The 15,534-nt window shown below is 67.5% G+C and overlaps 1 protein-coding gene across 1 annotated transcript; it reads left to right on the forward strand.

Moving 5' to 3' along the window:
* Nucleotides 1–911: 911 nt before the first annotated feature.
* LMNA (lamin A/C) lies at nucleotides 912–15,134 on the forward strand. Its single transcript, XM_068922327.1, has 12 exons — nucleotides 912–1,632; nucleotides 8,569–8,725; nucleotides 8,922–9,047; nucleotides 9,289–9,459; nucleotides 9,617–9,742; nucleotides 9,834–10,054; nucleotides 10,152–10,362; nucleotides 10,500–10,607; nucleotides 10,849–10,968; nucleotides 11,090–11,188; nucleotides 12,378–12,641; nucleotides 13,563–15,134. Exons 1-12 carry the CDS (start codon nucleotides 1,031–1,033, stop codon nucleotides 13,593–13,595), a joined length of 2,238 nt encoding a protein of 745 aa, XP_068778428.1. The 5' UTR covers nucleotides 912–1,030; the 3' UTR covers nucleotides 13,596–15,134.
* Nucleotides 15,135–15,534: the final 400 nt, after the last annotated feature.

Below are 15,534 nucleotides of genomic sequence, written 5' to 3' on the forward strand. Positions count from 1 at the left end.
GGCCTCGGGGCTGCTGATTTTTTGAAAGCCGGCCGCTGGATTTTCGCCGTCCCGCTCGCCCGCCCCGGCTGCCGTTCCTCCCCGGCAGCCGTGACTCATCGTTGCCGTGCAAGGAGCGGGGTGGCGGGGGATTAATCACCGCCGGCGCGCGCACGCGTGTGCGTGTGCGTGCGTGCGCGTGTGTGTTTGTGTGTGTGTTGCTCCGGTTGCTGCGTGAGTCATTCCCGGCCTGCCGGCGCCTTTGCTTCCCTCCCGTTAGAGGCAGTTCAGCTGCGTTGCAACGGGAGCCCGGGCTGCGCCCCGCGGGCGCCACGCTGCAGCGCCTTGCACCGCGCCGGGGGAGCGGCGGGCGCCCGCCGCCCGGCTCCCCGTCCCCATCCCCGTCCCCATCCAAGCTGGCCCCGGGAACTGGGGGGACGGGGAATGGCTGGGACTGGGAACTGGGAGAACTGGGGCGACTGGGATCACCAGCGCTGGGAACTGGAGAAACGTGGGGGGACGGCTGGCCCCGGGAACTGGGGGAACGGGGAATGGCTGGGATTGGGAATTGGGGGAGTGGGGAATGGCTGGCACTGGGAACTGGGAGAACTGGGGCAACTGGGCACAGCTGGTGTTGGAAATTGGGGGAACTGGAAACTGGGTGCAGCTGGCTCAGGGACTGGGGGCAATTGAGAAACTGGGCACAGCTGGTACTGGGGAGAACTGGGGCAACTGGGAGCTGGGCGCAGCTAGTGCTGAGGACTGCAGGAACCGTGAGGACCAGGCAAAGCTGGTGCTGGGACTGGAGGAGCTGGGGAAACTGGGGGAGCACTGAGCCCCCTCTTTGGAGGTCTGGGGGTGCTGCAGCAGCGTGGGGGACCCCGGGGTGCTGGCTTTGGGGCCCCAGGGCTCTGTGTCTGCCGTGCCCTGGTGCTCTGGGTGCCGGGGGGGGGGAGCTGGCACCCAGCTCGCTGTGGGGCAGCGGTGGCGGCGGCAGCGTCCCCCACCCCGCGGCCGAGGCCGGCTGTCCCCAGGCCCGCTTTTCCCAGGGATGCTTTCCCAGCCTTTTCCCAAGGAAGGGGCCCTGGCGCTTGACGCAAGCGGGGCTATCTCCTCCCCGCTGGCCGATAACTCCACCCTCCTCCTCCTCCTCCTCCTCCTCGCCGCGGCTCCGCCTGGCAGTGCGCAGCCCAGCTGGGATATAAGCAAGTCACTCGGGCAGCCCGGAGCAGCCGAGACGCTTGGGACGCGTGCCGTGTCCTCGACGCCGGGTTTCCCCCCCCCCCCTCCCGCCCTCCCCGCCATGGCGACGCCTTCGCAGAAGAGGAGCACCCGCAGCGGGGCGGCGGGGACGCCACTGTCGCCCACCCGCATCACCCGCCTGCAGGAGAAGGAGGACCTGCAGGAGCTCAACGACCGCCTGGCCGTCTACATCGACAAGGTGCGCTCGCTGGAGCTGGAGAACGCCGGCCTGCGGCTCCGCATCACCGAGTCCGAGGAGGTGGTGAGCCGCGAGGTCTCGGGCATCAAGGCCGCCTACGAGTCGGAGCTGGCGGACGCCCGCAAGACCTTGGATTCGGTGGCCAAGGAGAGAGCCCGGCTGCAGCTGGAGCTGAGCAAAGTGCGGGAGGAGCACAAGGAGCTGAAAGCTCGGTGAGTGCCGGAGCGGGGACGGAGGGGGACGATGCCACCGCCGCCTCTGCCCGGACGACCGCTGTCGTCACGCTTGGCAGGCGGCGAGGACGCGGGAGCCGGGAGGGAGGAAGGAGCGGCGCGGAGGAGGCAGGGAAAGGGGAAAGCCGCGGCCCGGCCGGGGCAGGAGCGCCCGCGGCGGGGGCGGCTCTCCCGGCGTTCCCGGCTCCCGTCCCTGGCGCCATGTTCGCCCGGGTGCCCTTGGAGGGGGAGGCGGGCGGGGGGGGGAAGCAGAGCCGGTCGGCGGCGTCCTCAGCTCCTCGGTCGGGGACCGGGCGACGTGGGGCGCGAGCCCCGGGCTCCGGCCCCTCCGAATCCGTCGTCTATTCCTAAACGCCGCCCGGCGCGAACCGGGAAGCGGTGCCAGCCAGCTGGCTCCGTCCTGCCGACGCAGCTCTCCGGCTCGTCCTGTTTTCCTCCGCTGTCTTTGGCAGCTGTTAAAGAACCTGCTCTGCTTTTGCTCGCCTTAACCCTGCCCGCGCCGGACCGGTCCCCCCCCACTGCCACCGCCGCGGAGATGCTCGGGCAGCGCCCGCGTCCCTTCCCTCCCGCCGCCGGGCGCCCCTGCCCTTCCCCGGTACCCGGCCTGGGCGCCCGCGCGGGGCTCGGCCAGCCCGTCCGTCGATGCCCCCGGGGGAACGGCGGCGAGAAACCTGCGGGCGCGTCTCCCCCTCTTCCTCCCGGCTCGAGCTGAACGCTGGCTGTCTCGTTTTGAGTCCCCGTCCGAGGGACTAACGAGGCTAAAATTAACTCGCTCGGAACACGCCATAAATAATCCTACCTACTGGGAAGCGAGCGACTGCGCGGCCCTGTGCAGCTGTCTCTGCAAAACCGTGCGGCGTTTTATATTTAGCTTTGTGTTTTCCCTCGCCCCGGCTCGTGCCCGCGGCGCTGCTCGGCTCGCCGCCGGCATCCCGGCCGCGCCGCGCTCCGGCTCGCCTCCCGCAGCTGGCGAGGCGACGGGCAACGCCTGGTTTACGCAAACGCCGAGTTATCTCGGCCGGGATCTTTCGAGAGCTGCGCGCTGGCTGGGGTGGGGGGAAAAGATAGATATATATATATATATGCGCCCGGCCTTGCACAGCAGAGCCGTTTGCAAAAACCGTACGGCTTTTCCCCGCTCCCGCGTCGCGGTTGTCCCCTAAGGCCGGCGGACGCCCCTTCGATCGCGCAGGAAGGGGGGCTCGGCCGGGGCAGAGGGGCGCGAACGGGCCGCCGCGGCTCGGCGCCGTTGCCCGAACCCTTTCGGCCGTCGAACGCGCGTCGGTAAACAGGGAGGGGAGCTGCGGGCGCAGCCCGGCGCTGGTGGCGTCGGCGGAGGGGGCCGGGCGCCGCTCTCGCCTCTCCCATCCGGCCGGGCTGGGCCCTACCGGTCCTGCCGGCTCTCCCGAAGCCCTGGGTCAGCGCCGGGCGCTAACACCTCGCCCAGCTCATAAATAACTTGCAAAAACATCCCGGCCGCCGCGTTTTTCCCCCCCTCCCCACCTCCCCTGCAACGCCTCGACCCCGGGCGGAAGCGCGCCGGGTATCTCCCGGGCGGCAGGCGGCTCCGGCCGGGCGTTATCAGCGGCCGGCAGCGCTGCGCCCGCCGCGGGGCCGCCGGTTGTCTCGGCGGTGCAGGAGGCAGGGCGGGGGGCTCGCGGCCGGCACGGCACCCGCCCGCCGGGGCCAGAGGGGCGCCGGCTGCATGGCGGTGACGGCGGCGGGACGGGCTGCACGGCAGCGTGCCGGTGCAAGAGCCGCTCCGTGCACGGAGCAGGCTCCGGCTCTGCCCCCGGCCCCCCTCCTGGTGTGTTTTGCCCCAAAGGGACCCCCGGAGCATCCCGCCGGGGCCGGCGAGGGGTCGTTCCCGGCTGGCTCGGCCGAAACAGGAACCAGGCTCCAGTTAGCAGCTCGTCTGATGAGCGACGGCTTCCTGAACTGCAGCCCCTAACCCGATTAAGCCGGCGGCTTGGCATCGCCTCTTCCTCCCCAGGGCCCAGATCTCATTCCCGCACGGGTGGATTTTGCTCCGCTGCGGCGTTTTGCACGGGAGGGGGGGAAACCTTCAACCAGCCGGATGGTCCCTCCACCTCCCGATGCGTCCCCGCTCCGGTCCCATGGAAATTTTTCCCCGGGGGAGGGTGGGGGGGAAAAACAGTTTGGCTGGGGGAAGGATCCGCCCTTTGAGAGCGAACAAAGAGCGGATTGTGCAAGGCGGCGGGCGACGCCGGGCTGGGCCGGGACCCCGCGGTGCCCGACGCCTCGCGGACCCCCTTTACCCCCACGGCCCTGGAGCATCCGGCAGCCAGGACGGATTTATTTCCCCTCGCCGTCGCCGGTATGCAGCTCGCCGAGGCGGTGGGTGCACGCTCGCCCTTCCCGGCGGGAAAAGCCCCGTGGCTCGGAGGCGCTCCCTCGACGCCCGTTGGCGAGGACGGCGGCATCCCGCCGCCAAGCCTCGGGGTGCTGCGGGGAGCAGCCGGGACGGGGCCGTCCCTGCAAGAAACGCTTTTCCCACCCCGTTTGCACCTCTCGTTGCTGGACCCCTCCCCCCCCCACCCCGACGCCCATCACGTGCAGCCTCGGGGCCGGGCGCCCACCTGCGCCGGCTCCGTCGGGCCGCGGTGCCGCGGCTCAGGCCGCCGGGGCTGCGGCGGCGGGAGCTGTTCAGAGCCCAGAAGCGCGATAGCGGCGAGGCCAAAGTCCGCTAACAGCAGCGGCGGGCGCCCGACAGCCTGCACTTTACCCTGCTTAACGTCCAGGGCTGCCGCGTTAGAGGCGTCGGCGCTGCAAAACGAGGGCGCGCCGGGCCCCGGCGCTGCCCCGGCGTTGGGGTTTCGTTGAACAGCAGCTTGGCGATGCTCTGTCCCCGGCGCGGCTCCGGCGATGATGCCGCTCGCTGCCCCTTCCTTCCTGCCGCCGGCGCTGCCGCCGCCTCTGCAGGCTGGAGCCTCCGTGCCTCAGTTTCCCCATCCGGGGAAGGGACGCAGCCCCTGAGCCGTCCCTGGCGGGGAGCTGAGGGTCGGGGGGAGCGGATTCGCTCCCTGGCGTGATGCTACCCAGCTGGCTTTTGCAAGCCGGGGCACAGCCAGAGCCCTGGGGTTTTGGGGCAGAGCCGCCGACCCGCGTGTCCCAACCAGCACGCGGCGCCACTTTTGCAACGCGGCTCGGGCTGCTGCGGTGCAGAAAGCTCCTGGGCTGCCGCTGCCTGCGCGCGGCGAGGCTGCCGCCTCTCGCCGCGGCCTCCTTTGCAGAGAGAGCCGGTGCCGGGGGCTGCTGGCGGAGCAAGAGGAGAAACCCCCGGCGCTTGCAGCCAACGGCGCTGCGCAGGGACGCGCTGGGCCTCGCCGCCGGGCCGCGGTGGCGGACGCACGCACGCAGCGCGCCGGCCTTGCAGCAATGTAAATACCTCGCCTGCCTTTATCGGCTCCGGCGGCCGGGAGAGCGAACCCTTTTGTTCCCAGCGAGATCGGCGCCGGCTGCACCCAACAATCCTCCCTTTGTTTCTCAGGCAAATTTTGCCGGCCGGCGCCTTCGCGTACCCAAACGTATGGAAAACGGGAGGAGCCGCGTCTTCGCTGCTGCTCTGGGCACCGAAGGCGAGAGCTGGAGTTTGCTTTCGCCCCTCTCGGGTCCCTCCTACCGTCTCCCGTCTTGCCCTGACTTGGGATTTCCATTTCGAGGCGGGATGAGTCATCGGGGCTGGCACGAGCCGCCGGGACGGGGAGCGAGCGGGACGGGGGCTCCCCAGGCGGCCGCTGGGCGCGGGAGGCTTTTTAAGGCGCTATTTATTCCCTGAAAACGCTGTTTCCGCCTTTAAATCAGCTGCGGGGGGGGGGGAGGCCCCTCGTCCGCGCGGCAGTCACGTGCATTGATCTGCTGCGGCGCTAGCGAACGCCGGGAGCGGGTCTCGCCGCGCCGGAGGCCGGCGTGTGCCCGCGACGGGGTTTGGGGACGGAGCCCGGTTTCGGGAGCCCCAGGGCCAGGCAGGTGCCGTCGCCCAGCGCGGGAAACGGCCGCGAGCTCCCTCCTTCGCCAGCGGCAAACCGACGGCTCCCGTCTTCCTCCTAACGGCTGCCCTCGGCGGAGCGGTTTTGTTTGGCTTGGTTTTTCCGGGACGCGGGGGACGGAGCGGCCGGCGCCGGGACGGGGCTTTGGCACAGCCGGCCGTGCCGCGAGGGAGCCGTTTCCCCGCGGCCTCGGGCACGGCGGGGTTTGGTGCCCCAGCAGGATGCTGCTCCGTGCAGATGTTCCCCTCGCTATACATCACGCCGGCTATTTACGGCTCCCCTGCTAGGAGACCAGCTGATGTTTATCCTGGTGATTTGGCCCAGGCCCTGCAGAGCGCAGCGGCACGGATGAGTCAGGAGCTGGGAGAAGCCGCTTTGCCACATTCCCATTGCCCCACCGCCGAGGTTTTTCCCCCAGCCCGCCTTTCCTCCTGCCATCGCCGCCTCTTGCCCTGGCGGCCCCTGCTCAGACCCAGGGGGGAGCCCCGCTGTCGGAGCCCCGCTGGCGACCGGGGACCCGATGCGGAGCGGCGAGCCCGGTGCGGGGCCTCGGGGTCCGCCCGGCACGCCGTGCCGAACCTCGGCGCTGTGCCTGCCCCTGCCTCGGTTTCCCGACCTGCGCGCGTTCCCGCAGCCTGGGCCGGCGGAGCCGTTGCGCCGGGCTGGCCAGCGGGTTGCACCGCAGCAGGCTGCTTGTCTGGCTCGCCGCAAACGGAAAGGCCGATAGATGGGACGGCGGGAGGGAGCGCGAGCTGGCGCGCTCGGCCCGATTCGGCGTTTTCTCTGGGGTGAGGCAGCTGCAATTCGGAGGCAGGAGAGGAGGGGAACGCCCCGCTCTCCCGTCGCCTGAACCCCTGTGCGTTGCTCCCCTTGCAGCTTGCAAAGCTCGGCGCCGGGCGGGAGCTGCCCGCCGGGGCAGCCTCGTCCGTCGTCGGGCAGCGGCGAGACCCGATTTTGGGGGGGGGGGGGGGGGGGGGATTTCCTAAAAGGCGTCTCGTGGGCTTTGGCTGGGCGGAGAGGCTTGGCCCGTCCCCGGCGGCGGGCGCCCGGAGCCTCCCGCGGCTCTGGCCCGTCTCCCCTTGACCCGGGGCAGCAGCCGGGGCACAAGCTGGGCCCGGCGGGTCCCCGGCGCCCGCTGCCCGCGGCCGGCGTGGGCACCCTCCGCCCCAGGGCTCCCCCTGCTCCAAGGCGTAGCGTGGGCTTTGCAGGCTCTTCTTGCGCCCGGGCTGAGTACAGTCAGAGCAGCTCCAACTTTCCATTAACGTTTGGATTTTCTGGCAGCTCCACCACGATTTTCTCCCCCCCCCCCCTTTCCTGCTTCTAAAAGCTAAAAATAAAATGTCTTGAGGCCCCTTTTCCCTCCCAGTTTTCTCCCGAGACGTTTGTTTCTTGAGGGTTTTGCGCCTCGGCGGCGGGCTGGGCTCTCGCCGTTGAGAAAGGCGCCTGCCTCCGAGCGCGCGGGGGGCCGCGTCCTGCGGGATGCAGCGCCTTGGGCCGCCGGCGAAACCCCTCCCGGTGCCGAGCAGGACCCTCCGCTTTCCTCTCCTCCCGGGAGCAAAGCGACCCAGCTGCCGCGCAGGCTTTGATTTTTAGCCCGGTGCCAGGGGTTGCAAGGGGGATAAAAGCCAGACGGGTCGGGAGATGGAGCCGGGTGATGCGCGGAGCGGGGACGGAGGGAAAACGGCGGTCCGCGCGGGGCTGGAATCGCTGATGGTCCCGGGCGGGCGCGGAGGCTCACGTCGCGGGAGAGGGCAGCCGCCTGCTACCTCCCGGACCCGTCTTGCACGCCCGTTCGCCGCCGGGTCCGCGTCGGATGCTCCGTCTTGCAGCGGATCGGGGGCAAACGGCTCCGACCCGGAGGCATCCGAAAGGGACCGGCCGGAGGGAAGGCTTGTGCCGGCCGCCAGCGCCTTCCCTTCCTGCCGAGCCACCGCCAAACGCGGCGGCGGCCGCCGCAGCCCCGGACGGCGGGCGTCGAGCGCCGCGGGGCAGAGCCGCTGCCGGAGGGGGCCGGCGCTCGCAGCGAGCCGCCGAGGCCACAGCGCCGCTGGCAGCTGGCATTTTTGCGCTATGAGTCACGCAAGGAGGAGCGGGTTGCGCCGGAGCGGCAGGCGCCTGCCGCGGCGTGGGCGGCCGGCTCGGCGCGCGTTTCCCCCCCCCCCCCCCCAAAAAAAAAAAGGGTGCCTGGTGGCAGGGGCTGCGCTCAAACCCGGCTCGAAGGCTGTAAACGCCTCTAACGGCTTCCTTGGCTCGGTTTATAAGCCGGAAAGAAGCGCGGGAACGTCTGCCTTTTGGCCAAAAAGCAGGGTCTGGCCGGGGCGCGTGCGAGCCAGATTTGGGGCCGCTCGGGAGCAGCCGTGATCTGCTGCTGGAGGGCTCCGAAAAGCTACGCAAACCCCCCGGCCCAGGGAGGGGGGAAACTGAGGCACGAGACAGCCAGCTGGCCGCTGCGGAGCGAGGAGGCCGGGAGACCCGAAGCAGCGACGGAGTCCGGATCCGGAGGGGCGGCCGAAAGCCTCCGGCGCTCGGCACCCCTCGTTGCACCAGCCCCGGCCGCATCCTGCCCGGAGGGGCCCGCGGGGCCCCGGCAGCCGCGGTGGCGCCGGACTGGCACACGCCTGGTGCGCACTGACCTCTAGCGGGTGCAGACGGCCCCCGTCGCGGCCTCTCCCGGCGTTTCCAGCCCGCGCTCGGGGCCGCTTCGCAGCGGCTGGAGCGGCGAGGCTGCACGGGCTCCGGCCGCCGGTCTGCAAATGGGTCGCGGTTTTGCATCTCTTCTGGCCGTGATACGAGGGGTCCGGGCACGGGGGTTAAATGCATCCCCAGTGCTGCGCGTCCTTGTTTGGCCCGGGGTGCAGAGCGCCGTTCCCAGCCGCTCACCGGCGCCGTCTCCGCTGCGTTGCAGGAATGCCAAGAAGGAAGGGGACCTGCTGTCCGCCCAGGCGCGCCTCAAGGACGTGGAGGCCCTGCTCAACTCCAAGGAGGCCGCGCTCTCCACGGCCCTGGGCGAGAAGAGGAACCTGGAGAGCGAAGTGCGGGACCTGCGGGCGCAGGTGGCCAAGGTGAGCGGCAGCGACCCTTTCCCCCCCCACCGCCGCCCCGTCTCGGGGTGCCCCATCCGGCTCCTCTGTGCCCAGGGAGCGGCAGGGCAGAGGGAGGGATCCCCGTTCCCAGCCAGTGCTTTGGGGCCGTGCCCAAAGCCGGAGAGTCCCACCACCCCTGGGACCGGCGGTGACGGCTCCTCTCACCTCTCCGCAGCTGGAAAGCGCCCTGAGCGAGGCCAAGAAGCAGCTGCAGGACGAGATGCTGCGCCGCGTGGATGCCGAGAACCGGCTGCAGACGCTCAAGGAAGAGCTCGAGTTCCAGAAGAACATCTACAGCGAGGTGAGCGGGGCTCGGCCGGCCAGCGGCCGCGCGGGGCTGCAACGCGCCGCTCCGGTTCCCTGGGCTCTCTGCAGACCACGGGAAGCATGCACGGAGTGACCGCTGGTGGCTCCGCTCACGCCTCCGCGCACAAGGCCGATCCCATGCTCCAGCTCAGGATAACCCTCTCGTGCGTCACGGCCCCCCCCCCAACCCCATCCCATCTCCCAGGCTGACGCCGTGTCCCCTGTCCTGCCCCCAGGAGCTGCGGGAGACCAAGCGCCGCCACGAGACCCGCCTGGTGGAGATCGACAACGGGCGGCAGCGGGAGTTCGAGAGCAAGCTGTCCGAGGCCCTGCAGGAGCTGCGCAGCCAGCATGAGGCCCAGATTAAGCTTTACAAGGATGAACTGGAGAAGACCTATGGGGCTAAGGTGAGGGGCAGCCACGTGCCGGGTTCCTCCTCCCGCATAGCCCCTTGCTGGGGCTCTGGTCTGCGTTTTCCCCCTCTGCACCTCGGGGTGCCGGCGGGCAAGGGGACCGGGGATGCGCAGGAGCGAGGCGCTAACCGACCTCGTCTCTGCTCTCCAGCTGGAGAACGCCAAGCAGTCGGCCGAGAGGAATAGCAACATGGTGGGCGCTGCCCACGAGGAGCTGCAGCAAACCCGCATCCGCATTGACAACCTCTCCTCCGAACTCAGCCAGCTGCAGAAGCAGGTGAGCCGGGGCCGTGGGCTTTGCTCGGGCTGGTACCCTCCCGGGGATGACCCCGGATGGAGCCGCCTGCCTCACCACCCTTCTCGCACAGCTGGCCGCCAAGGAGGCGAAGCTGCACGACTTGGAGGATGCTCTGGCCAGGGAGCGTGAGACCAGCCGGCGCCTGCTCTCCGACAAGGAGCGAGAGATGGCCGAGATGCGTGCGCGCATGCAGCAGCAGCTGGACGAGTACCAGGAGCTGCTGGACATCAAGCTGGCCCTCGACATGGAGATCAATGCCTACCGCAAGCTGCTGGAGGGCGAGGAGGAGAGGTGAGTGGGGGACACTGCCTGGATCTCCCTGACGGGCTGTGCGGGTCCCAGTCCTCACGTCCTCACCGACTCCATCTCGCCTTCTCCCCCTGTCCAGGCTGAGGCTGTCTCCCAGCCCCTCCTCCCAAAAAGGGGGATCTCGTGGCCATGGGATCCACTTCACCCCGGGCTCCTCCAAGAAGAGGAAGCTCGAGGACAGCGAGAGCCGGACCAGCTTCTCCCATCACGCTCGGACGAGCGGGCGCGTCGGTGTGGAAGAGGTGGACTTGGAGGGCAGATTCGTCCGTCTCCGGAACAAGTCCAACGAGGTGCGTTTGCCTCCAGGGAGGATCCCCAGGGCCTGCTGGATCCCTGCTGGTGTAATTCAGCCCCACTTCACCCTGTGGGCAGGAGGCAAACTGGGACGAGCTGGAGGGTCTCAAGGTTGCTGCTTTCTCTCTCGCAGGACCAGGCGATGGGCAACTGGCAGATCAAGCGGCAGAATGGAGACGATCCCCCCATCACCTACCGCTTCCCCCCAAAGTTCACCTTGAAGGCTGGCCAGATAGTCACGGTGAGTCACGGTGAAGGTCCTGCTGGGCTCCTGGGGGGGATCAGCGGAGGCCCCAACCCCAGCCAGGCCATTGGTCTTGGGAGCCTTCAGAGGCGATGCAGAGCGAGGCATACGATTGCTCGGGTTGGCGCCAGGCAGCGGGCTCCTTGGCACATGGCTCTGCTGGGGACCTGACCCATATCCCCGGGGTCTGGGCTCTGCCGCCCCACGGCATCACCGTTCTCTGTGCTTTTCTCCGCAGATCTGGGCCTCGGGGGCTGGGGCGACCCACAGCCCCCCCAGCGACCTGGTGTGGAAATCCCAGAGCAGCTGGGGCTCTGGGGAGAGCCTGCGGACTGCCCTGATCAACTCCAACGGCGAGGTGAGAGCGCGCGGGGCTGGGGCACGCCACGGCACGGGGAGGGGAGCCGGCCGACACAATCCAGCGGGGCGGCGAAGCAGCACGGGCCAGAGCCCTCTGACCCCTCTCCTGTCCCCTCCAGGAGGTGGCCATGCGGAAGCTGGTCCGCACTGTGATCATCAACGACGAAGACGAGGATGATGAGGATGATGAAGTCAGCATCCACCACCGCCATCACCATGTGAGTACCATGCTCAGGAAGGCGCTGGGCCCGGGGGGTCAGTTGCAGGGATGCTGGGGGAGCTCAGCTCTGGTCCCAGCTCTGGCTGGGCACTTCTGGTCCACTCCTGCTGCTTGGATCGGGGTGGGAGGCCGTTCGGCACCACGGAGGATCAGACCCTATGGGAGAAGGCACCTGGAAGGGTGCACTGGAAACAACCACGTGGAAGAAGCCAGCAGACCGGCGCTCAGAGAAGATGCCTGCTCACCAGGAGGGCTCTGCAGACCTCTCTGGTGATGGTGATGGGGGCAAGCTGAAAGCATCTCCAACCCAGAAGGACCTTGACCTACTGCATGAAGGCATGGAGGAACTGGGACAGAGGGCGAGCTGCTATCTGGAGTAGCCCACCCAGAGCTGGAAGACAGGATGGTGGAAAGTTGATGGAAGACGCTTCCCAACGGCAGCTGCTCCAACCTCTCTGCTTCACCAGGGCTCTGGAACAAATCCAGAGGTGACTTTGTCCTTCCGCTCAGCCCATCACTCCCTTCGCTGAGCTGAAATATGCCCAGGAACAGCAGCATGCGGAGAACAGGCAGCGTGCCAGAAACGGAGCTGCGGCCCCTTCTGCCTGCATCAAAGCAAACATCCCTGGCTGCAGCGATGGGAGCCCCCCACCAGCCCGTCCCTGGGGGCAGAGATCTGTGTCTCGCGCAGGAGGCACCCGCGGGAATCGTGCACGGAGAGGTGCTCTCTCCCTGACCGCACGCCTCGATGCTGCCGAAAAATCTGCCAGATGCAGCTCCCCGGGGCTTTGCATAGCAGGAGCTGGATGCGAGGTACATGATCAGCTTCCCTTCTAATTGCTCTGGATCCAAAGAGCTTTGCCAAGAGGGATATTGATTATCCCTGGATGAACGAGCCAGGCTCCCATGGGCCAGCGCTGCCCATTTGTCAGAGGCCTGAATCCTTTCCAAGGGCGAGTTTCCCAGCAGGAAGCAGTCAGCCGACTCGAGCTGGGCTCTTCAGAGGTAATAAGGAGGAGGATGCTCTCAGCTGAAGATGAGCACGGACAAAAACTCCGAAGAGCAATGAGAAGAGGCCGCCGGGGTCATGCCTGGTGCTGCCGCGGTCCTCGGGGTAGGACGCTCAAGCCAGAAGGCGCTCAGACAGGTACTCAAGGACCTTTTTGTGTGTGTTTCCCCCCGTTTAGGCCAGCTGCAGCGGCTCTGGTGACCCCGGCGAGTACAACCTGCGCTCGCGCACGGTTGTCTGCGGCACGTGCGGCCAGCCGGCCGAGAAGTCGGGAAGCCAGAACGCCGGCATCGGCACCATGTCCTCAGGGTCGTCCACCTCCAGCGTGACCGTCACCCGCAGCTACCGCAGCGTCGGCGGCTCCGGAGGCGGCAGCAGCAGCCTGGGGGACAACCTGGTCACCAGGTCCTACATCCTGGGGAGCTCCAGCCCACGTAGGCAGGTCAGTGCCGTTTCCAGACCCTGCTGAGCCTTGGGGACAGGCTCTTCCTGCTCTGGCTGGTCTTTTTCCTGGCCTTGCATCATCCTTTCTTGACAAGCCAATGCTGCGGGTGTCTCTTCTCCCTCCCTCTTTTCCTCCTCTCTTCTCCTTGCCCTGGGCATCTACTGGCATGTGTAAGGTCTATAAGGTCTATAAGCTCATGTCCCTCGCTCCAAGGAGACGAGCCGAGACGCTGGAGTAAAGGGAGACGATCGGCTCAGCCGGGCGGAGAAGCCGGCGGCCAGAAGGCCCCCGTCTCCCAGCAGTGGGACAGGGAGAGGATGAAGCCGCACGGACCCTTTGAGTCCTGCCTTTGGCCTTGTCCTCCCTCCCAGCCGAGGCCACGGCTCAGGCTCGGACACGCCGTCCCCGCGGGCTCGTCCCGCTCGAAGGCGGCTCGTGCCATCAGGCGCGGGGCAGCGACTGGGGACGGCTTCCCCTTGCTGGCCCGGCGCCATCCCGCCGTCAGCGAGCGCCCGGTGGCACCGTGCCAGGGTATCCGTCACCCGCCACCGTTATCGTGCCGGTGCGGCAAATGCACGGCGGCCAAGCGCTATTAACGGTGGCAACGTGAATATTTCAGCGCTTGGCATTTGCTATCAGATCAGCAGTATTCTCCTCAATATTATTACCCTCATATATTACCACTAATTATGTTTCTGACTTCAGCGCTATAAATACCCCAGCCCGACCCGGAGCATGACGTGCGGCCGAGGCTGCACGTGGCGCCCGCGCTCGGCGGCGGAGCGCGAGGCTGCCGAGAGCGCGGCGGGTGCCCGAGCGGTCCCCGCTCAGACGTTGCTGCCCGTCACCACCGCTACAGTGGGAGCAAACGGATAGTGACGCTGGATTTTTCTTCTTCTTTCTTCTCTTTCCTTCCAGGCTCAGGCTCCACAAAACTGCAGCATCATGTAACTCCAAGGTGCCATTCCTATGTTTCCTGGCCATCTCGAGCTAGTTTTTCCCAAAGCAAAATATTTTTTTTTTCCTTAAAAAAAGTCGAAAACCAAGGTTGGGGTTTTTTTGTTTTCTATAGCAGGAATTTTATATATATATATATATAAAAAAAAATGCTAAAAGATGCTTTGATTTTTTTTTTGTAAAGAAAAAATCTATTTCTATAAAAAAAAAACCAAAAAAAAAAAAGCTTTTCAGCTTCAAAATTTTTTTAAAACTTCAGCCAAAGACACCGAGGAATTGTTTACCGAGCAGCAATGCAGAAACAGATTGTAGTTTAACGGCTCTTTAGATGATAACCTTTTTTGCCAAAGCTTTTTATATAGGACTAGGAGAAGTAAAGCCATCCCCGCCGGAGCCCCGAGAGCGGCGCGCTGCATCGGGCGCCGTTGGCGGGTCGAGACGCCCGGGCCGGATCGTCGGCGGTGCCGGGGCTCGGCGCCACCCCGCGAGTCACCCGGCCGCGCTCGCGGGCGCCTGCCTTGGAGGGTCGTCGTCTGCAGGAGAGCAAAGCGCCTTTGCAACCCACCCACCTTTTTTTTTTTTGGATTTGGACCCAAATTCCTTCTGTTCTTGTTGTCGTTGGGGTTTTTTTTTCTTTTCCCCCCCCGCGGTGCCGGCTCGGGGGGCTCCCGGGGCCGCGTGGGCATTGCCTTCCTGCCGGCCGCCCGCGCCTGCGGCAGCCGCCGCTCCGCTGCCGCCGGAGCTCGCTCCGTGTACTGTATTCCCGGCCAGAGGCACGTCCTTCCCCCTCCCCTTTTTGGGTTTTTTTTTTTTCCCCCCTTTTCTTTCTTTTTTTTTAAAGCAGCCACTGTGTGCCTTAAGGAAGGCGCGGACCCTGCGGGGCGGCCGGGGGTGCCGCTGCGGGAGCTGCGGTGCCACGGGCTGGCCGGGCTCGCCCCCGCCGAGGGATGGAGGTTAGACCGAGGCGGGAAGTGAAAATCCCACGGAGCTTTCCCGAGCCCTGGGCCGAGCCGGGCGTCCCCGGCGCGGGCGAGCGAGCGGGCCGAGCTGCGGCGGGCTGGCACCCAGCGCCCCGTCCTGCCCGCAGGCCGCCGAGCACCGCGGTGGCGGCCGCGCGGGGCGGCGGGTGTTTTTTGCTTCTCCTTTTCGCGGCGGCGTTGGCTGCTCTCGGCCCGGCGGCGGGAGTTCGGGAGCCCAGTTCGGCGGCGGGACGAGGGTGCTTAGCGCAACACGGGGCTGGTTTGTGGGGAAAGAGCGGGGTTGGTTCGAGGGAAGGGGGGGTTTTCGGGGCAGATCCCCCCCCCAACCCGCCCCGGCTTCGCCTGAGGCCCCGTCCAGCTGTCGGCGGAGATTTCTGCTTTTTTTTCCCACGCCGTTTTGGGGGACGCTCACCCCAAGGCCCCCCCTCCGCCTCCCGCTCCGAAGCGTCGCCTCCGCCGGCGGGACCCGCGCGCGTGCCGCTACCTGCTAGCGAAGCTTCTCTATTTACCGCCTGTATTTCCTCCCGAAATCAATACAAGCGAGATCCCTTCCCGCCCCGTGTGCTGTCGTGATTGGCGTCCCCGAGCGCCGCGGGGAGGGATGCTGCAAGCCGGGCCGGCCGGCCGGCGTCTCCGCGGGGCCGGGAGGGTGAAATCTGGGGACGTTTCAATGCTTTTTCCCACCCGGCCAAGGTTTCTGGGAAGGGACGGAGGGGCCTGGGGCAGCGGGAGCGGGCAGGGGGCCGGGCAGGCCGTGCCAGGCCGCGCCGGGCCGGCACCCGCGCAGCGGCGCTGATGCGAGGCGGGAGGAGAGGTCGGCGGGAGGAGAGCCCTAAAGCCGGCGCGTGATCGGCTTTGCCGGGCGCCGCGATGTGAGGCACCGGCTCGCGGGCGGCCGGGGCGCAGCCGCAGCCAGGTAGGTGCCCGCCGCCGTGGCGCGGCCCAGGACGCCG

Source organism: Struthio camelus, chromosome 30, assembly GCF_040807025.1.
Source record: "Struthio camelus isolate bStrCam1 chromosome 30, bStrCam1.hap1, whole genome shotgun sequence".
Classification (NCBI taxonomy): Eukaryota; Metazoa; Chordata; class Aves; order Struthioniformes; family Struthionidae; genus Struthio; species Struthio camelus.

Bases quoted from the DNA above. Each gene is read 5' to 3' on its own strand.
- LMNA (XM_068922327.1), top strand. From the start codon at position 1,031: ATGCTTTCCCAGCCTTTTCCCAAGGAAGGGGCCCTGGCGCTTGACGCA. The intron at 9,048-9,288 runs GTGAGCGGGGCT...TCCTGCCCCCAG, and splicing joins AGAAGAACATCTACAGCGAG to GAGCTGCGGGAGACCAAGCG. The intron at 10,363-10,499 runs GTGCGTTTGCCT...TCTCTCTCGCAG, and splicing joins TCCGGAACAAGTCCAACGAG to GACCAGGCGATGGGCAACTG.